The sequence below is a fragment of the Podarcis vaucheri genome (genome assembly GCF_965113315.1).
Source record: "Podarcis vaucheri genome assembly, chromosome: 7".
Taxonomy (NCBI): domain Eukaryota; kingdom Metazoa; phylum Chordata; class Lepidosauria; order Squamata; family Lacertidae; genus Podarcis; species Podarcis vaucheri.
This window is the reverse complement of record NC_138765.1, coordinates 74,184,090-74,206,813: the sequence shown is the minus strand read 5'-3', so window position 1 is coordinate 74,206,813 and position 22,724 is coordinate 74,184,090. Positions and strand designations below refer to the sequence as shown.

Here is a 22,724-nt window from a genome sequence, read left to right as displayed (position 1 = left end):
AAGAGAGGAAGCCACTCCATACTAGGCCTTCTTCCGATGATACGGTGTCACACATGCGCGGCGTGCACTCCTCCCCAAAAAAATCTTGGGCACAAGATGGCGCTTCTGGAAGAGCCTGTGGCTTCCTAGGGTGTCCTGTGATAATGATTCTTTGTCAAAATGAAGCAAAACCTTAAGTTAATGGAGCAAAGTTGTTTTTGTATTTCCTGATTACCAGTTACAGGCATTTTAATGTATTCCTGTTGTGTGTTAGAACTCAAACACTTGAGGCCAGGTATTTATATTGGTGGGCAGGATCCCTCTACCCTCCACAGGCCAACTTTGATAGGTGGGTGGGATTGCCCACCTGTCAAATCACCTGCTTGCTCTAATGGCATCAGGTGACTGAAACCTGTCAGAGGTTCAAAGGGGAATGCTGTAACCATTGATTTGCTGTTTGGTGATGTGAGTGTGCCTTCAGAGGCTTGCTCCATTAGCACAAAGCAGTTTTCCTTGGACCTGCTTGCTGAAATGGCAGGGGAAAGCTTGGTTTTAGCATGCAGTTCTGAAGCAAAGGGCCTTGGTTCACTTAAAATGAAAGATTGGTGTAAGTTATCTTTAGTTACTATTCAATTGTTGATTGTATTGAATCCCTGTATTCAGTTATAATCTTAAAATGGTGTGCAGGAGGGGATCAGATACAATTAGATTAGCCTCTGTAAAGTGCTATACTGGTTTTAGGTTGTGCCTATGCTTGTTAGGCTGAAGGAATACATAATAGCTGATCCTGTTCTTGAAAATCCAGGAATTACCTGAACCTTCCTCCAGACTTGTTACATAGTATGGGCACCTGAATGTTTCCATTCTGACTCATCTTGGTAGCCAGCCATAATTTTGTATTTAAGCCACTGTGTAATCCAGTCCCATCATAATATTGTAATCATATTATCTGCATTTTAAGAATTGCAATACAAATTGAGTAAATATCTTGGGGGAGGATGGACCTGATGTATTCAAATTATAGCACTTCTTTCCACCTATTCCCAACTACAAGCATTGATTCCTCACCAACTCTTTGAAAGATTCTATCAGTGGTGTCTCCGAAAAATTTTATGCGTCACTTGGGAAGAAAGGCGAACTAATGTCAGTGTACTGGAAGACACAAAGATCATAAGTGTCGAAGCAATGATTCTTCAACATCAACTTCATTGGACTGGTCAAGTTGTTTGGTTGTCTGATTATTGTCTTCCAAAGCAGCTACTCTATTCCCAATTTAAGATTGGAAAGCGAAATACCAGTGGTCAACAAAAGAGGTTTAAAGATGCTCTCAAGGCAAATCTTTTAAAAAATGTGGTATAAGCACTAATAACTGGGAAACACTGGCCTGCGAGGGCTCCAATTGGAGAACAGCTTTTACCAAGGTGTTACGGACTTTGAAGAAGCATGAACTCAGAGTGAAAAGAAAAAACGAGCTAAGAGGAAGGCACCTTTGGCAAACCCTCACTGTAATCAAGTCCCACCCATAAACCTATGTCCCCACTGTGGAAGGACTTGTGGATCCAGAATTGGCCTCCAGAGTCACTTACACACTCACTGTTAAGACTGTTTTCATGGAACAATCTTACTCGACTTTGAATGACTGTTCATGGACAATCTTACTCGACTTTGAATGATCGATCACCAAAGAAGACAAATCCTATGCACACTTATCTGTGAATAAGCTCTACTGAACTATCTTCTGAGTAGACATGCATAGGAAGAGTTTGCACACATGGAGGATTTGCTTTACAAAGGTTCTCCTGCCCCTTGTAATGCATCCTTTTTTACTTATATTATATTATTTATATATATTTCAAAATGCTTGCTCTGTTCTTAGATTTTAAAGTGCTAGATGGAGCTGGATAATATCAATGGGAAAAGAGTATGTAGCTTTGCCCTGTGGGATTCCCCCCCCCCACCTCATGCAGTTTTTCTGTAGTCTTTTATTGCTGTTACAATTTAGACTAAGCAAACACTTTCATTTCTAATGTTGTGAACTATGAACTTAGGAGGGTCTCTCTGCCTTCAGATAAAGCTGACTTCTCCCCTTCTGTTTTCAGTCTGGAACTAGCAAGGATTCCATTTAGCACAGATAATTGGTCCTAGCCTTCAGAGTGACTTGCTCAACTTCTGCATCTCCACACCTTATAATTTGTTCTAATGATCCATATATTTGGAGGAGTTGAAGCTCTTCTGAGCCTTATCCTTATTGCCCGATTTGGGAGGGGCACCACCATGGCAAGTGGATTTCTGGAAAATTTGTGCAACTAAGATGCCTATGGCAAGAATACCAAAGCACTATACCTGATATTCCAGATGCATAAGTAGACCCATCCCTTCCCAAAAGGGATGGAGATTATTTGGAGAAGTTCAGGTGTGAGAAGCTACTCTTAAAAAAACCATTTGACTACACCCGCCAAGTGCATGTGCAAGTACTTTGCATGGGCCTCTCTGAATCTTGCCTTTGTAGAGGGATCAACTTCTTTCAGCAAAATCATGAACTTGTTGTCACTGCTTGGTTTTGCTGAGATACTGAGTTAATCTATGTTTGGCGTCGAAGATTCCAACCTACACTCCTGCTATTTCAAACAAAACCATGAATTGTAGAGCCATGTAAATTTGGTTACTTATTCCTCCTTGTTCTCATTCTCTTTCTCTTTTGGTAGGTGATCCATGTACCATATCATCTCAGATGGAACTGGAAGAAGCATTCCGTTTGTACTGTCAGCATAGAGATGAAGGGCTCATTATTCATGGTAAGTGATGGTGCTTCCTGAAACAATCTGTTTAACTTTAAACAGCAATTTTACATACCTTTTTGTATGGTATCCTCTTAGCAGTCAGTTTTACTGTTTGAAGCTTTCGACAAAAAGTCTGGCTGTGCTCTTCTTTTCTGTCTCCTTTTGGAAAGATTATGTAATGCAAGTTTTGCTACTTAAATCTTTCTAGTCCTGGATATAATCTTATCCCCTCACATCATCTTTCTGTTCCCATATATGATCTTATCTCTCACCACTCTCCAAGCATGTACATGTCTTTCTGTACAAAATTTTTAAAAATCCAATATGTGCATGTAATGCTCTCCATCTTGAAATAACCCTGTCTAAACATAGCTGGTATAGCTGTAAGATCTGTTTCGTTGGCTGCTTAGCATTGGGTCCAGCAGATATATTTGATTATTTAATTTCCATATTGCTTAATATATTAAAATATCTCTCAGTGGTGTATAAAAAACTATGAAATTCATATGAATTGGCCCCAATATCCCCTATTGCCTGTGTCTGCCAGATTGATGTTTTGATGTGCAAGCTCATCCGTCTCATGTTTCAGTTTTCCCCTTTTCTACATTTGTACTTCTTTATTTTAAAGTATTCTTCAAAAAGCACTCTCTTTATCTAGTACTCTTCATCCTATAAATCACTTTTTAGTGCCTATTGCTTCTGCGAAGTCACCACAGTCCTTTTTTTTTTTTGCCTTCTGTACTGACTGGATCATCATCTATGCCATTTGAAACCCTGTTGTCTGCAGCTTTGCCCTAAACCATATATTTTTAAGACACTGCCCTGCCTTTGTATTCTTCAGTTGTGGAAGTAATATATGATTATTGTTTTTGGATAAAACAGTGAATGGCTAAAAATGTAATTCATTAAGACATAAATATATACTTTATGTTTTATTGCAGTTTTCCCCAGTGTTCCAGAAAAGCCAGGCATGCCATGTCCAGGAGAAGACCGTAAGTACTTGAATGTGGTGGTCCAGTCTTCTCTGTGTGTTTGCATTACAGTATAAAATACCATCTTATCATTGAAAATATTTTTGTTATGAAAAGCATGTTTGTGTCCTTCAGAATGCTTGTGATGTACTGTGAAGTGTGTTTGGAGGTATTTAATTTATTTCACTCATTCTCACATTAATAAGTGGTAATACTTTCATCATAGGTGAAAAGGATAAATTTATTGCCTGTTACATAAAATTGTTTAGTAGCTGAGCAGCATTTAAGCTGATAGTTCTTTATGCACTAATCCTTCTACTTCTAAAGTTGTGAAAGTATTAGAATAGTATTTTATGAAAAGAAGTTGGGCCAGAGTTTCAGATATATGCATTAATGCATATCAATGCATTAATATGCATTAATATGCATTAATATGGGTACCTTGGGTACCTTACTTTTCCAAGTGTGGGTGGTATTATGCAAATAGATGCTGAAAGTGTCAGATGTATAGTGAGGTCAGTATAGTATTAGTCTTCTGGTGCTGAAATACTGCAGTTAGTTTGTTGAATCCAGACTAAGTTAGTTGCATTTCATTCCCACTGAAATCAGTGGGACTTAAAGCCTGTCCAACTTGTCTCATGGATTTCAGTAAAACCTTAGTTTCATGAACTGGATCCAACCAATTTTATCAAACTATAGTCAACTCATGGAAACAGTTGCAACTAATTTGTGTAAACTGTAGAAGACACTACTGAAGATAATGTTAAATGTTCATATTTCGGGGTGTCTGCATGTTACATTGTTGCATGATATCTATATTTTAAAGTACAAAGAAAATTGCACATAGTATCCCAAAGTTTGTAAACATTTAGTCTACATGCAAATAAGCACATGACTAATTCCTTGAGCCTGAGGGAGATTAAGACTTGTGCTTCTAAAAAGAGCAGACCCTGTTGCTAAATGACATCAGTAGAAATTTCTAAAACATTTGTGATACAGCATTGTTGAGGAGGGCCTGCTGTTCAGGAGTGGGTGGTAGTTTTTAAAAACCTTGAGCTATTTTAGGCGTTTACCCATAAAAACAAAAACAAAATGGCACAATTAGAGGCCATTTGCAAGCCACAATTTGAGGCAGAGTTACATATTTTATTGAACCAACCACTGTGTAACTGAAGTATTCCTTGGCAGGTAAATAAGCCATGTCTGTAAGATCCCAGGATATTATCTGAAGGTACATGAGACCACCACTTTGCGGAAGCTAAGCAGGACTGGTTAGTACCATGGAACCAAATGCACACTGTCTTGGGTTCCATGGTGGAAGAAAGATGGGATATAAAATGTCAGGGGTATATAATATCAGGAAATAAAGTTTTTGTATTCAAAAGTCTGGATATCCCCTTATTCATCTGCTGATGTTGGTTCAATAAAATATATCTCCTTAACATTTTTTATTAGTCTGCCTGCCCACGTGTTTGTGTTAGCAAACTGGACTAAAGGGGGTATTTGTGTGTGGAGCTCAACTTCTATGAAGCTTCCCTCCCTCTTCCTGGAGGTTATTCCTGCCACAAGATATGTTTATAACCCTCTTCTGTGGGATCAACATTAATAATAGCAGAGAATTCTGGAAAGCAAGCAGTTAGTCCTAGATCTACTGTTGCTATAATAGAGCAGTTTTTATGGACCATCTAACAAAATTAAAACATACAGGTACCTTATGTGCCCAGGTCCTTAGGCATGCCTAAAGCAGCATTTGAACAGCAGAACCCCTAATTCCCTTGAGTTTCAAAAGCAGACTACAGCTTATGTGTGAGGGGAGGGCTGCCATTCAAGAATTACACATTCAGAGCCCCTTATAGGTATACAGAAGTAGTTGTGCCGTTCCTGCTCTGTAGTGAATCAAAGCTAGAAAGGAAAGAATCACATACAGGTTTGGGGGATTGAAAGAATCACATCCTGGAATTTACTTGAATAAACTCTAGTTGTCTCTTATAAACTGAGAACAAGGAAGATTTATTCCCTGCTATTTAGTTACAGGAAAATCTCCAAAGCATCGTGGCAAGATTGCTCAGTTTTCAATGACCTTAATAGAGTGAAACTAGAAATTGGTGTCAGAGAAATGCTTGGTGATCCGATTAAATCTGTGTCCTCACTGACCATTACTATTATGCATTCTGCTTGATGAGGGTAGACCTAGGATCGATTCACACAGCCCTTTTAGCATGTCAGCATGCAACTTGATGGTGCTCATTTCTGATAAGACTATTTCAACATATAATAAAAAGTAGATTATCAGTCCTTGAATTTGCCCTCCGAAATAAGAGGCTGCTAGTTCACTTAGTAAAATCCAATTTCCTTTTTGCTTATAGGTAGTCAGCAGTTGAGTAGAAAACTGGAGGCTGAGGATGACAACGTTACTGAGACAGGGTTGGCATGCTTTTAAACATTGAAGGTCATGCTAATATATCCTGAGATATCTTAATAGTCCGTATATTGTACTTAAATGCCCCAGACTTTCCATTCAGCCTTTGTTTAAATACCCTTTATGCATGGCACACCTTATGAAGTCTTAGGATAACAAATAAACTAGAGTTTGGATAGCCAGGGAAACAGAATTATGTCCTTGCAGTGCAGATGGGTTACTGTGAGTTTTCATAGTAGTAATGCCTGGAAACCTATGACCGCTTAGCTCAGAAATAAATGAAATCTCTCTGGGGCTTCTTTACAGGTCCCAGTCTCTTCCAGCTATGGTAAATGAAATAGTGCTAGCTGTTGAAAACAAACACATTTCTGCATATATTAATGATTACGAAATGTGGCTTTTAAAAAGGCCCCTAGACCAAAGCCTAATGCTTCATAGTTTGGATATAGCCCTTCGATTCCCTCATTGAATAACTATTCAAATGGGTACTTTTATTAGGGCAGCAGGTACTTTTGTGTATATTGTTGTATGAGGCTGTGGTCTGAAAAGCGGCTTATAAATACTCTGAATAAATGAATAATAAAGACAGTTAGCTTAGTACTCATAGAGGTCTTGATTTGACAGGCACATTTATAAATTATGGATCTGTATAGACTCGGTTGACCTAGTTCTTCACTGGTATGTAGAATGCTCACGCTACTGCTGTGTTAGTGGTCAGGTTGAATCACACTTGAATTGTTTGAAAAGCCTAGTAGGATGCAGTTGGTGAGTGACTTCTTAGGATTTGTGTTGAGAACGCAGATATTATCTGTATTCTATAGGTATGGAACCTTACTGGAAACATGGTGCTGAGAGAGCTGCCTGTATTACTAAGCATTAAAAATGGTTACCAACCAATAAATGGTATTGGCTAGGATTAATTATTAACTGTTCAAACAACTGGGCCTGTACTGCACACTTGGACTATGCTCAAGTGTGAGCAGTGCTTGTATATAAATTATCTGGTTTCAGTCAACGTCATTAGCAGCATTTTAAGTGTCATTATACAGTCAACTGTAAAATAAAGTTTAATATGAGCGATGATATAGTATGAATCTGCTATATTTATATTGATAAATTTCTCAATGTAAATAAAGTTGAAACTTTAAAAATCTTTTATAAACATTGGTTTAATTGATTTTAAAATTCTCACTCATTCTTCTGTCTGGTGTTTATAGTGAGCCATATTTAAACTTCTATGCTGGAAAATTATTTTCAGGGATAAGTGAGAAATTTTAATTCTTTGTTCACTCAAAATATGCTGCCGCTTAAATTAGCAATCTGTTTTTTGCAGACTAATTTTCTACAATTGTACAAAAATATGGACTTTCTGGAATGAGTTGAATAGAGAGCAGTTGGACAAATTGTCCCTCCCCTCTGCCTTATGACTTCACATATTTTATCTTAGGTTATTAAAAAATAGATATTTTATCATGATTTGTGAGCAGAATGCTGATTTCTGGCCTTATTTTTTGAGTGTGAGCCTGCCTGTTTACATTTTTTGTTGCCATAAACTTTGGTATACATGAAACCAGTAGTTGTTTCCTTAAATGCTTTTCACTTACTCTGATTTTTAGAGTAAACGTTAGTGATGGCTTTTTGCTTTGGTTCCGTTTGAAAATAAGATGTGATAACTATATTTTCCTATTAGCAAAGCTTTGTATACTATTAATTCAACAGGGCTAGTTTGCATCTGTTTCAAGCAGCCGTTCTAAATTGTGTTCCTGAAACATATTGAACTATATTTGTTCAGAAGCTTAAATAAATATTTCAGGCTTATTTTATTTAGTAATGTAATCAGACTTTCCTCCTACTCTTATGAGAATCCCATCTGCAAACCACAACAGTCTGATATAAAATAGGATTTCACCATTGTTCAGTCTCTGAACTCATAGTGACCCTGTTTGTGTTCCCACCCCTTCACTTCCTTGTCTGAATTATCACGTGTGTGTAAATGCTATATTTATTCCTTAATCAAAGGTCCTGGGCGTGACAACAGCAATTTCCTTAATCAGGACTGATACATATGCAGATCAAGTTGGAATTCTGATCTGTGGAGTAAGGTTGTAGAGTACTGGAGCTCCTTAATGCAGGTTCATATGTGCTAATTGATTCATGGATGTAAAATGAAATGATCTCTCTTGGATGTCAAATGTTACCCACTTGCCTTCGGGCCTTGGATGCATTTATCCGGGCTAAGTATTTAGGAAATAGTTAAAACCACATTATGAAAAGTGGTTGAGGCACTCTGTAGGAAAAAGCAAGTGAAGCCTTATCTACTACTTTATTGCCAAGAAACTGCCTCTGGGCTCTGTGGTGTTGGAGGAGTAACTGTGCGGCTTGATGTGGCTGCAGTATCATTTATTAAAAAACAAACTGTGGCTGGCAACTTTGAGTTTTGAATTGGCTTTCGGCTTCTGATTCCTTGCCTATGGAGAGCCATAACAATACCTCTGTTGTAGCTGCTTGCTGTGGCCTCGTGAATGTATGTTTATTAGCAAAGTCTCTGTCCATAATATTACAGGAATATTTGTTCTTTCTGTCATCGGCTCCTTGACATCCATGCCATGTTTTAGTTTGTGCCTCAGCTGCTAGCTACAGCCTCCCAAGGGAGCCAGTACCACCCGTGCCTGGATACATGAGGCAGAGATGTGAAAGAGAGAACAGGATAACCAGGCTTCCATTAAATATTTGTTCTTAATGTTCAGGCTGATTCTGCCTGTCGCCCTTTCTGGGTGTCTAGTCCTATTCACACAGCAGCATCAGTGAAATAAGGGCAAGGGGAAATCTCATTGCATGCCTACTGCATTGTAAAGCATAAAGAATTACATGCTGAGGAAGCAAAAGAATAAAACCCAGTGAGTAATGCATTTCTTTTCTGTAGATTTTATGTGCCTTTACTGTGATTGTTGTGAACCGAAGCCATTGATGCAGTATGTCTGTGCATGTGGTGCAATAGATAATAGAAGTAAGCATTTTGCTTATCTAGCTGCCTTAGCCTACAGTCCTCCTCTGCAACCACAATTGCTACAAACACAGATTTCGCCGCTGCCTCTTGCGTGCACTGGGATGTGGCTGAAAGAGCTCTGAGACATAGTGGGGGGTGGGGGGGATTTGCCCTGAAAAGACGTGTTCTTGCCAGGTGACGGATTTTTTTGGTGGGGGGGCACAGAGACCAGACAGAGGAGTATGCAGAGTGAGTGATGCTGCTGCTAAGAGAGATTAATGAAGGAAATGTATCCCAAAAAACCTGACGGTATGTGAGTTGGGGCCTGTTTATTTGAGAGTATTGCTTTCTTTATTTCGCAGATTTGTTTAGTGTTTGGTTTAATCGGATACATTTGAAAAAAAGCTTAAAATGAATTAGTGTATTCTGTCGTCATGCTGAGGAGAAGTCGAATGGTACTGCATTGCTACATCAGACTAAATCAATATGTTTAATGGTCAAATTGTATTTTGTGCAGTAGCTGATGTTAACGTATGCTAGAGCTTTATTTGATATTTTTCAACAGAGGACTGGAAGGGAAGAATTATTTTGCTCTTGTTTACTGTATAGCAGCCCCCACCTCTCCAATGTCCTTTTCAAGTCATTGAGCCACAGAATCTGATCAAGAAATCTAATCATATTTATTCACAGGAGTCTTCAGCCATAAAAAGACAATCTTCTTTTGCCAGGTATATATTTTATATTTGGTACTGGTATTTGTATATTGGAGCCGGTTGTTGTTCCTTATGATCCAATTGCCGTATATTGTTGTTGAAAATTAAATTCTAGGTCTTAAATGGTTTTCTGGTGTTTAATCAGCATGTTCCCTTGGGAATTTTTGTTCTATCTGTGCAACATATTATAAGGACGTAGTACATGGTATCTCAAATGGAAGGAAATAACGGCTTGTGGCCTGTAAATATTGTGCAACTCATACGGGCAGGTTTTCCCTTTATTTGTTGCTGTATTAGCAGCAATGATTAGGTTATTCAGAGCACGTGAACAAGACCCATCCCCCAGTGAAGAAAAGAGTGACTGCGACTATAGAGGCAACTCTGAAGACATAGCTTTGCTTGCAGAGAGCATTTCTTTTGTACTGCAACTACAGTACTAAGAAATGAGGTTTATTGGCTAGACAGATTGTGTGTGTGGGAGTAGTACAACCGTTTTTGTAAAAAGTAAACAGTTACGTAGGTATTAGCTGTACCACTATTTATCAGCAGTGCTGAAATCCCTGATCTGCCCCTTTTAGTGTGCTTGTGCTGTGTCTCTCCATCCCAACCCCCAAAGTTCATACATGTTTTTTATCTCTGAAAAATAAATGGGGAATGGCTGTCATATGTCAGATTTGTTTGTTTAAAATAAGTTACATGACTTCTTCCTCTTTAACTGCAGCAATACTTTTCTCTCTTTTTCCCCGTTAAATCTGAAATGACCATAGCATAATAGCTGGGATTCAAAGAATCACACAACTATTCTTTATGTGTTCATGGTGGCATTTGGCTTCTGTTTCTCAAGTGGCAGCCCTTCCTGTCACGTGGCAATCTACTTTTAAAATCTGAGGGCTTTCAAAAGCAGAGTGTTATCTTACATATGGACCTGCTACTTTGGTCATACCTGTGTTTGCCCTTGACTGCATCTGAAGTACCTCTTTAGACATTGGTCTGTGTATGGAAACCTCTTTAAAGGGGTACTATTGGTTTGACTTTAGAAAGCACATGACCTGATTTTTACATTTCTAGTGCCATAGGATTGTATCAAACTACTATAAGTTTTACTCATAGTAGACTCATTGAAACTAATAGACCTTAGTCAAATCCATTAATTTCAGTGGACTAGGATTATCATTGGCTGCAACGCAGTACTGTCATACACTTTAAAATGTATTGGTTTGCATATAGTGAAAGTTTAATTTTAGGATGTCTAGTGCGTGGCTTTCGTTGTAAGTTATACTACATAAAATTAAATGGCAAAGGTGGCTTAATTTCTTACACACATCTCAGCTCTGCCTTGTAATAAATTGCTCTGTCTTCTAGGGCCAGTGTCAACGTAATTTTATTCAATCCTTTACTATCATCTCTTAGTTAGTAATAGTTAGTTTCAAAACCTGGTTAGAGAGAATCCTTGTTAGAGCTGGTCTTGGTTCATGGTTAATATTGGACTTGACCTAATCCTTAAATAATAGTTAAGGCCACAGGGAGAGGCAGTTTGTATGTGAGGTATGTGTGCACTGTGCAATCCTGTAACCTATAGTTATAGTTAAGAGATTGTGAGTGTTATATCTGCACTAGCACCTTGTGCTATCACCTAGGCTTCATAATGCAATGTTCTTCTTAAACCTGTACAGCTATCTCAAGCTCAAGCCTTGATTTTTAATATATGAACTTTTGACAGACCTGTTAATAAATTGCTTGACTGCTTGTTGGCTCAGATGTGCAATTGTGCTGAACTTGTTAAATAATCATTTTTCTTTCAGGGTTAATAGAGTCATGAGCAGTGTGCTCTGGTAATGAGAATCTCAGGGATATCTATCATAGTTCTTAAAAGGTGAAAGGTCATACCTAACTGTCCACAACTCTTAATTCAGCAATCACAGCTTTGTAATTTCATAGAAAGTTCAGAAGAGGCAGAATCTACAAATCAGTGACTGTATTTGCCTTTGATGCCAAACCCAAGGTTGTGATCCTGTGGTTGCTAGATTACAATGTCCATCATCCCTGACTATTGGTCATGCTGGCTGGGGCAGTAATCTCAAGGTCACAGGTTCCCCACCCCTGCACCAAACTGTGGTTTACTGTGATGTGCATGAGCCACAGTAATCATCAGACTCACATGCTCTCCCCTTCTGAATAACCAAGAGAAGTCTGGAAGCTTTTGCTTTCTGATTGCCATGCCATTCAGAAGTAGAATTCTGGTTTACCTATGATTAGTTTCAACCAACTAGCTTTGCATTTAAAAGTTGGTTTATTTAATATTAAAAATAGTATTAACCACAGTTTGTTGCTCTAGTGACCCAGCAAGCAGCAGCTGAAGAGTGAAACTGAAAACTTCCCAACTTCCAGCTAGACAAATCTGAAGCTTTCTTCAACCCTCTCCTGTTTTGCATGTTGCACTAAACCATGGTGTAAATGCAGTTTGTATGTAATGCTAAGTCAAACTATGGGTTAGTTTGAATAAGCAAATATTCAGGTTCCTGAAGAGGATATTATGGCTCATTTTCTCTTCCCAAATCATTTTACCTCTGGGCTGAGTTAAGGTACAGCTTGTGATTTAGCTCTCTCCAGACAAACCTTGAGTTGAAATCAAAGTTTGTCCTACGATTTATAGAATCATAGAATCATAGAGTTGGAAGAGACCACAAGGGCCATCGAGTCCAACCCCCTGCCAAGCAGGAAACACCATCAGAGCACTCCTGACATATGGTTGTCAAGCCTCTGCTTAAAGAACTCCAAAGAAGGAGACCCCACCACACTCCTTGGCAGCAAATTCCACTGTCGAACAGCTCTTACTGTCAGGAAGTTCTTCCTAATATTTAGGTGGAATCTTCTTTCTTGTAGTTTGGATCCATTGCTCCGTGTCCGCTTCTCTGGAGCAGCAGAAAACAACCTTTCTCCCTCCTCTATGTGACATCCTTTTATATATTTGAACATGGCTATCATATCACCCCTTAACCTCCTCTTCTCCAGGCTAAACATGCCCAGCTCCCTTAGCCGTTCCTCATAAGGCATCGTTTCCAGGCCTTTGACCATTTTGGTTGCCCTCCTCTGGACACGTTCCAGTTTGTCAGTGTCCTTCTTGAATTGTGGTGCCCAGAACTGGACACAGTACTCCAGGTGAGGTCTGACCAGAGCAGAATACAGTGGAACTATTACTTCCCTTGATCTAGATGCTATACTCCTATTGATGCAACCCAGAATTGCATTGGCTTTTTTAGCTGCCGCATCACACTGTTGGCTCATGTCAAGTTTGTGGTCAACCAAGACTCCTAGATCCCTTTCACATGTACTGCTCTCAAGCCAGGTGTCACCCATCTTGTATTTGTGCCTCTCATTTTTTTTGCCCAAGTGCAATACTTTACATTTCTCCCTGTTAAAATTCATCTTGTTTGTTTTTGCCCAGTTCTCTAATCTGTCAAGGTCGTTTTGAAGTGTGATCCTGTCCTCTGGGGTGTTAGCCACCCCTCCCAGTTTGGTGTCATCTGCAAATTTGATCAGGATGCCCTTGAGTCCGTCATCCAAGTCGTTGATAAAGATGTTGAATAAGACCGGGCCCAAGACAGAACCCTGTGGCACCCCACTAGTCACTCTTCTCCAGGATGAAGAGGAACCATAGTTTGTGGTTGTCTGGAACAGTTGTACCATGAGCCCAGATTCAGATAACATGCTAAGACAAACCATGGTTTAATTCATTGCAGCAGCCAAATGATTGGAGAGAAGCAAAGTGGTGGTCCATATTTGCTCGTTGGTACTAAACCATGCTTTGGATGAGTGTCAGGTGCAAATGAGGGTGTTGTCTTCAGAGCTGAAAAAAAGATGTGAAAATCAGTTTTCCAAAAGTTTAACTAGAAAATGTGCAGCATCTCCTATTGTGGAAAAATATCACAAAGACCAGTCTATAGGCATATGTGTAATTCAGATATAATTGATAATGTTTAGAAACTTCAAATGTTTGTAATTTGATGCAGTTATAAATACCAAGCATGGCCTATTATCATTAAAAATAATAATTACAAAAAAGTTTGACCTCTCTCCAGGAACCCACTTGTTTGCACTAAGTCATGTGCAAACTGGGCTGTAGCAAGGACTAGAACAGTAGTGTAACTTTTGTTCTCAAACCTGGACGCAGGTCTGATTGAAAGTGAATGACATAATTCTGCACATCAAGCAATAGTGGTCAAATGTATACATGTATTTTGCTGTTGCTAGGGCAACTACTATTTACTTGTGTACTGGCCTCAATAATAATTTGAGAAACTTCAAGTAAGGCACTTAAAGTTTTATAGAAGTCTGCCAGCCCTCAACACCCAATTGCCATCCAGTTCTGTTAAGAAACAAATAGTTTATAATCTTATTTCTTCATGGTTTGACAGACAGGAGAATTGTATTTTGAATGTAATATATAAAATATTGAACTTCTGAGAACTCATGTATAGTCAGAATTGATGTTCAGAATTATTTCTTGGTTGAAACCAACAGATAAGTTGTGAATTGATTTAGTGTGAAGCATTTCTTAATTATTATCAAGTAGCTTTAGTATCAAGGTTATGCAGAGATTTAAATAAAAACATAAGTATTTATAGAGTGCTTTACACATACTAGTATTATGTGTGAAACGTCAAAAACAGGTCCTCTTGTGGAGAATTGGCTGCATGTTACATGCAGCTTGAAATCACTTTGCAGAACAGAAATTAAAGGAAACCAAAACAGCTGATTTAAACTGTTGCATTGTCTAGAGTTGGACTATAAAGGAAACATCTGCAATTGTTTGTTTATAGTGACTTTCTGAAGCAAGTTGCTTTGTCCCTGGTTGAAATGATTGCTTTTTAATGTGGAGATGTCTAAAATTTTCTCTTGTACTGGAAATTAAAATACTTACATTATATCAATTAGGTTTGTAAATAGCCACCTGTGTGTTGAGTAAAAGTCACTTTAGGTGACCTGGCATGGAAGTCTTGCACAATGGGAAAAAGTAAACTCTCTTTTCTTTCAGAATCTAACATAGATATCTGTTGACAGGTGGACTAATATAGATTTCTGTTAGATGATAACATTTGCAGATTTATTGCAAGGCTGCGTTAAGCGCAGCAGCATTTTTAATTTCTGACTGTTAGACAAGCAAAGTGCTGCCAGCTGAAGCAAAAATTACTTAAATTTCAGACTCATTTGATACTCTTGTTATGGCTTAATGCTACCTGAAAGAGCCTTGAGCTTGTTCATTGCTCTCTCCAGTGTAGCTATGAAGAGATTAAAAGTCTTTACTTCTGTTTTTAGCTAACCACACTTTGGCATTATGTCTGAACCAGGACAAGCAGTGGTTAGCCTTAACTATGGTGTACCCTTGTGGTAGGTAGTGCTGTATTCTCAAATAAGTATACAGACGTGTGTTTTTTTTAGTACAGCAGACAGACACAACACTTGTTTTGGAGAGCAAAAGAAAGTAATTCCTTTTGGACATTAGTTTACTTTCTCTCTCACTGCCTTCATGTCTGTGCTGTGTAACTAACCTCTCACCTCCCCCCCCCATTTTTTCTCATACTTCTCCCAAGTTATGCAGAAACAAGCCAACTTCAAATGTTGGTTAATGAAGCTAGCTTGCTACAATAAACCATAGTTAACTTATGTTTAGTGTTACATCTCAATATTAAACTGCAGTTCATTGAAAACAGAAATGAAAGCTTCTAATATCCTCTACAAGAGGAGGGAAGCAAATGAGCCCAAGGCTCATGCATGTAACATTGAAACATGTCCAAACCATTGTGTCTAAATCCAGTCACAATCTGGAATAGTGTGTGGTATGGCTTCAGCTGGCATACATTATAGTAGCATCTACTCAGGGTAGGTTTGGTAGGCCATCCTGCTATAAAAATATTAGTCATGTTGGTGTACTCTGTGTCTGGAAAAGCCTCTCCTGGCCTTAAAGGTCTGCTAACCCTTAAAGGTAGTACAGTGGTACCTCGGGTTAAGAACTTAATTTGTTCTGAAGGTCCATTCTTAACTTGAAACTGTTCTTAACCTGAGGTGCCACTGTAGTTAATGGGGTCTCCCACTGCCGCTGTGCCTCCGCCGCACGATTTCTGTTCTCATCCTGAAGCAAAGTTCTTAACCGAAGGTACTATTTCTGTTTTAGCGGAGTCTGTAACCTGAAGCGTCTGTAACCAGAGGTACCACTGTACTGAGTCCCAATCTGTAGTTCTGAGCTGGTTGTATGTTTGTTTCAAGATCTCTGTCCAAGATTGTATCCCTTTAAGGCTAGGAGGAAGGTGGGAGGAGTTCACAGTTGCCTCTGTACTGCATGGTTGCCACTTGAGTTCTTGCCTATGGCAATTGAGCTTCGTGCAGTTAAGCAAGCAAGCATGTCTCCAATGGGAAGGCTTCCATAAGACATAGATGGTTGTAGAGGGGTGAAAGGTATTAAAGTGTGAGTTTCTGCAAGGCTGAAAGATTAATGGAACTGTGCAGCATGTATGCAATTGGACTTTTACAAGCAAGCACTTCTTTTAACAGGTAATTAAATGTGGGTCTTAAAGCTGTATATTAAAGAAGCGTCTGCTAGCTTTCCATAGTTGAGTGTTTCAATTAATGATGATAAATATGGTAACCTGTATATTTTTTCCCCTTTAAAAAAGCCCATTGGATTGAGTTTACTTGTGTTCAATCAACTAGGAATTGATCAGGCCATATATCTCAAATCTAATGTGGAGGGGATGACATAAGCTTGTTCTTGATAACTGAGTACGTGGATAGATACTAAAAGGCCCTGTGGGTGGGGCAGGGCATAAAACATATTATTGGAATATGTAGTTTAACAGTTTTATCTGTTCTTATAGTCATATATTCTGTTGTTATGATCTGCCCTGGGACCTTAAGGTTAAGAATGGGTACAAAATCTAAAAAATTAATAATGACATTTATTGCACTATTAAGATAGCATTGGTTTGCTGTTTCTACTATGTGTACTTATGAATATATGGGACATTAGTAGTGGAGGCCATTTGGCAGTCTAAATAATGGAATATATGGTGTTTGATCTGAAATACTAACATGGGAAATGTAAAAGGTTATTCAGTCTATAAAAGTGCGGGAACTTAAGTCCTGTCCCCTGCCCCTTATGTGTTTAAGGGATACACATCCCTGTTTCTTTTCCCTAATGAATATTTTGCTGTCTTCCATTGCATTCCTCAACAAAGCCACTATGATATTTCCAAGTCTTCCTACTTGGTGTATTCAGATGAACACAATGCCCTATCCCTTAGCCATAATTACAGGAGTGTTACGGGATCCCATGTTTCTTTTCTTGGCATTCATGACAGCTAAGGGTATGTCAGCATTAATGCTAGTCATGGTTGACACATAGAAAGAATCAAGCTTTTTGTCCCTCCATTATATACACTGACTGACAGTGGCTCTCCAGGATTTGAGACAGGGATCCTTTCTTTCCCTACCTGGAGATGCTGGGATTTGAATCTGGGACCTTCTGCGTACAAAACAAATGTTCTCTATTGAGTTGTATCACTGAACTTACCAAGGCTTGCTGCTAATCATGGTATGAAGCTAGTCATCACTCTTGGTTAAAAACAAACCCAGATTAATTTTAACTATGGTTATAGTCTGTGACAACATAAGCCTTACTCAGTGTTAAAACCAGTGGGGAAAGGGTCAGCTTGCTTTAGATATGGGAGGCCCACTGTCCATCCCTAAACCTTGATTAAGAGGAGAATAGTGTTATATCTGCATTAGTTCTGTGATACTCACGGGACAATTGCATGTATTAAGTGATAACCTTAAAATTTTCTGCTTCTGCTGCTGCAGAATCCAGGGTTTATTCCATGAAGTGTTGTTGTGGAGCTCAGATTTGGTTGATAGTGCTTTCTTTAACTAAGTGCTAATTCATATGTTATGCTGCAGAAGTGTTTGCTCTTTGTGTGCTGTGTTTTCATAGGAAGAATGTTGCAAAATGCAGAAGTGCAAGTGAATGCATAGCTATGGATGAGTTGTATGTGCCCACTGTGTTTTTATATATATGCCTTTCCTTCACACTTTGCAGCATTCACCATCGCAAGCAGTATTGTATGTGCAGTAAATGCATATGTTGCATGAAGCTTGAATCAGACTTCATTCCCATTTCTGTTCTGTAGTGAGAGAATTTATTAGCTCTGCTAATTTTTTTATCTGCTGTTATAACAGCTCTTGTTTGCTTTGTGGTTTCTATCAGTGTTGCTGTTGATTATTATTTGAGATGATATGGGCTGGTTCAGTACCATGTGTGATACAATTCTTTTGTTGGGAGTTATTGGAGAGAAGCTGTCTTATTCCCCTCTGCTCTGAGTGTGTAATAAATATATGTGTATAATAAATATATATTGTTAAGTGTGACAGGATTGGATATGATTGCTTGGATGGTTGAGGTATTATATGAAGCTGTCTAGGCTGTGGATAGCAGTCTGCTTCCCGGAGCGCCGGGCGCGCTGAAAGCAGAGCGCTGGGCGCACTGAAAGCAGAGCGCCCGGCGCTTCGGGAACACATTGCAGCCTAAGCAGCCCTGCGGGAGTTCCCGCAGGGCTGTCTAGGCTGCGGATAGCTGCCTGTTTCCCGGAGCGCCGGGTGCCCGAAAGCAGAGCTCCCGGCGCTTTGGGAAGACATCCGCAGCCTAGGCAGCCCTGCGGGAACTCCCGCAGGGCTGGTTAGGCTGCAATGTGTTCCCGAAGCGCCGGGCGCTCTGCTTTCAGTGCGCCCAGCGCTCTGCTTTCAGCGGATAGCAGCCTGCCGCCGGGTGTGCGGGGCGCCCTGAAGCAGAGCACCCTGCGCGCCTGGCAGACATCCGCAGTGTGGGGAGCCGTGTGGGAGTTCCCGCAGGGCTCCCCATGCTGCGGATAGTAGCCTGCCGCCCTGCGCGCGGGGCACCCTGAAGCAGAGAGCCCCTCGCGCTGGGCAGACATCGGCCAGCCCCAGAAGCTCGGAGGACAACGGGGAGGCGCAGCGCCGCCATCCCGCTGTTCCCCGACCTGGTTTGGGAGGAGAAATAAAGGAAAACACTTTTTCCTTTATTTCCCCCCGAAAAAACTAGGTGCGTCCTATGGGACGGAGCATCCTATGGGACGAAAAATACGGTAGTTTCCTCCTGGTTTGTGGCAAATCATCGTCTGCAGTTATTTCTGAAGGCAAAATTTGTTTGGTGCTGTGCAGTGGCAGAGCTTCATGCTCCGGCACTGGGGGGCGGAGAGCAGGTGGGGGCGGGGCTGGCATGCGTCCCAGGGGCGTGGCGCACCACCCATAGGGGTGTGGTGTGCCGCCTGTGGGGGTGTAGTGCCCAGTGCGGGCGGGGGGAACTGCGATGGCAGCCCACTGGGATCACACTGCCGGGGGCGGTGCACTCCCCCCTCGCACTCCTCTTCCTCCGCCAGTGATGCTGTGTGTTAACTAGCCTCTAGTGTAATAACTTGTGAGCTAAAGTGCTGATTAATTGCATCTTATGTTTAGCCATCTATAAGCTGGTAGACTATAAACAAACCCATGTGTTCAAAAACTGGGCTAACCATTCCAATAAATAGGCTTTATTAATGAATATGAAGGTCTTTATGCTACTGTAAGAAGAAAATGATGGCAAGCTTGGAGGACCATAGTGGGGATTATTGGCTAACAAAACTAGATGTGGCTTTATTAAGAGCATGTCCTTAATTACCTGCAACTCTGGAATATATAATGCTGTTTTATTAGATTATAAACCATTACCTCTCTGTACACTTTGTACATCATCATCTCTTTAGAAGCAGCGGTGAGGAACTCTGGATCTCTTATTCACTGTCAGCAAATTTAGTTGCCTCTTGAGAATCTGAGGGGTAGGGGGTATCAATGTGATAATCTGATAGGAGAAAACACTTTGATCTAGCTCAGATAGATGGATTAGACCTGCTGACATTTTTAGCTGGACACGCCCCCCTGTTGCTTACCTGACACGAGACATTTAAATCTGCAACAGCCAAAGAACACCTTTGAAGCCTTATTTTCAGGTGGGATCAGATCTACCTGATGTCATATGACTTCAGATGATCCACACCTACTTATCAAATGTGGCCCAAAGAGGGTTGGCCACTTTTTCATCTGGCTTGCCCAATTAAAGTACTCCCCACCCCATCAGCTTTAAAGCAAAGCAAAGTGCATGTGATCATATTAGAATGTTGCCTATCCAATGTATATTTATCATGGATTTCTTTTCTGTTTCCTCATGTCTGACAAATGATACTGGACATACAAATGCTAGAGGGGCTGCATCTGCAGAGATCAGACAAAGCGACTTCCATAAGAATGTGATAACTAAGGAAATGCTTTATAAGTTTGAAGTATGATTGTTTTGAAATGTAGATACAAAATGGGCTGTAAAACTTAATGAAATCGTTTTGCCCTGTTTTCAAGAAAGATTGCTGTTCTAGTATTCTGTAGGATTATGCAAGGGTAGAAAGAATATTTAAGGATAAAATATTGCTTACAGGCCTTCATGAATCTGTTGAACTTGAACCTCAGTTTTTTTGAAAACCCTCTTGAAAGAATTTCTTCTGCTGGCAACTATAAATACTTTCTTGGAATATCTAAGCTCCTGAAGTGAAAGAATTGTTCAAGTCTTCTGTTTTTAATTGGATGTCAATCACCCTAAGCTATTTTGGGCAGATTTATTACTCTAATGTCACCCAAATGAAGGGTTCTTCACTGCATTCTAATTTCATTTTTTAAAAAATATTGTACCTTGATACAATTTTAGAGTTCTCTAATAAAGGTTGGTGTGTTCCGGAAAATGTCTACTTGGTGTTCTTGAGTTGTGCTTTTCCTGAATAATTATCATTTATACTTGAGCTGGCCAACTTTTGTATTCTTGAGGTGATACTCTGCTCTCGTCTTAAGTGCTCAGGCTGCAAAGTTAGTTGGGTTCTCTTTTTACTAGACAGTTTCACTCCTTGATGGACGGTTGGATCCTGTATGGATAGCTCAGTCAGTAAGCTTGTGACTCTTAATTGCCTGGTTGTGATCCCCACGTTGGGCAAAAGATTTCTGCATTGCAGAAGGTTGAACTAGATGGCCCTCGTGGTCCCTTCCAACTCTACAATTCTATGATAAAGTCGGTGAAAGGCCAGGACTATGTATGCAAAAGCCAAAAGATATTGCATTTAGTTGGAGAATATTTCAATATCTTGAAACAATTCTTTGTTTGAATGTGACTGCAGATAAAAAAATTAATGTGATGTTAATGGCATAGACAATTTGTTTCAAAGTCCATATCCAGCCCACACTGCTAAATGTCTGTATGCAGCGCAATAAGTCAGCATTTGTTGTCTTTCTTCTTGACAGCAGTAACTGTATCCTGCTGAAGTTACTACACCTTACAATACCATAAATACTGTGTAAGAGATATGGACGAGATTACGCAACCATGTTTGTATAACTATACTCTAGTGTGTCTTCATTTCTGAATTAAATATAGTTGGCATATGCTATGATCCAGAGTGGATGGGTATTTAACAGGGTTCAGGCTCAATTACTTCAGTGGAGTAACCCATGGATGCTTGTGGAATCATTGATTCACCTGAGCCTTCAAGTATTTGCTGCAGCTGTTTGCTGTTGTGCAGAATATTGACTTTGAAGACTGGAAGCTACAGTTGGTTGAAAATACAGGCAGCAACCATTTTGCCCGGGGGTTCTGTTCTGACTTGCTCCCCGTTCTTTCCTCTTCCAGGTCCAAAAGGACGTGCACGTCAGCAATTGCGTGCCATTTGGACATGCCTAAAATGGGCAGCACCTTATAACAGCTAGGCTACTAGCTGGAATTGATAATTTGAAAGATATTTCACCAGTGCTTCATAGGCTAACTCACTTGGCACCAATGTTAATATGTCTTTGTAAGGTAAAGATCTTATGATTCTTATGATTTTCCTAAGCCCTTGAACTTGGTGACCAATTTCTATGTGGCAATATTTATTGTACTGCTCTGTTGACATTATATTATATCTTTCTTTTAAAAAAGTGAAGCACTGTGAAAATGTTTATTGAAGAGCTGTAAACAAATTTGTTAAGTAATTGAGTGTTGTTTTTTCTTGATTTGTTATAGAGGTTTTAGCATAGCATGAAACAGCATTCCTGGATATTGAAAACAATTTCAAGATCAAAACACAGTTAAAAAATGCCTACATTGTTTCTTTGCCTCCCACATGTTTGCACTTCCATGTAAGAAACAACAACAGTACAGGCTATAGGTCTATGCTACACCTTGATCACCCAAGAAACAAAAAATGGTTCCTAATCTCTTAGGTGCATGACAGAAATTTGCTGAGCCTCTCTATGTGCTACAAATACATTCCTCCAGTCACAAAGATAATTTTAATTTTGTCCTAAAATGCTACCTGAAAGCTCCAACTACTGTAAATGTGTTTTGCTGCTGAGAATTCCACAAATTGATTCTGATAGGTTCTATTGCATTAAGTATATGGGATGTTCTCTTGGTTGTTTTTTTTAAATAATCTTTTGGGAAGGGAAGGGGCCTGTTTTAACTCATTTTTACAGCGTAGTATTTTATTTTTTTGTTTTCAGCAAGTGTAAGCAGATTTTCAGGTCTTGCACTATAGTATCGCCCAAGGTGTGGGAGAGTGCATCTGCCATGTAAAATGCTGGTGTCAATCTGATCTTGGGTTTGACTATACTTCCAACTTACAAAACCTGACATGCCATGCCCAGTCTTCCTGATTACCTTCTTGTATGTTAGTCTGCTTTTTTAACATCAGCAAATGTGATCCTTTCTCACGCTTACAAATTAAAAGAGGCAATTCAGCTTGAGCAATGTGTCATGGC

The 22,724-nt window shown here is 39.7% G+C and overlaps 1 protein-coding gene across 3 annotated transcripts in view; it reads left to right on the top strand.

Annotated features, from left to right (window-relative positions):
* The window catches only part of PRKCZ (protein kinase C zeta), a 96,425-nt gene that overhangs the window by 12,710 nt on the left and 60,991 nt on the right, over positions 1 to 22,724 (top strand). For 2 of the 3 annotated variants that reach the window (XM_082230111.1, XM_082230112.1), the window contains exons 4-5: positions 2,685 to 2,774; positions 3,701 to 3,751. In XM_082230111.1, coding sequence (XP_082086237.1) covers positions 2,685 to 2,774; positions 3,701 to 3,751 — 141 coding nt within the window. Of the gene's footprint in view, positions 1 to 2,684; positions 2,775 to 3,700; positions 3,752 to 9,339; positions 9,445 to 22,724 lie in introns of those variants that run through there. The other variant, XM_082230113.1, reaches the window with a different exon arrangement.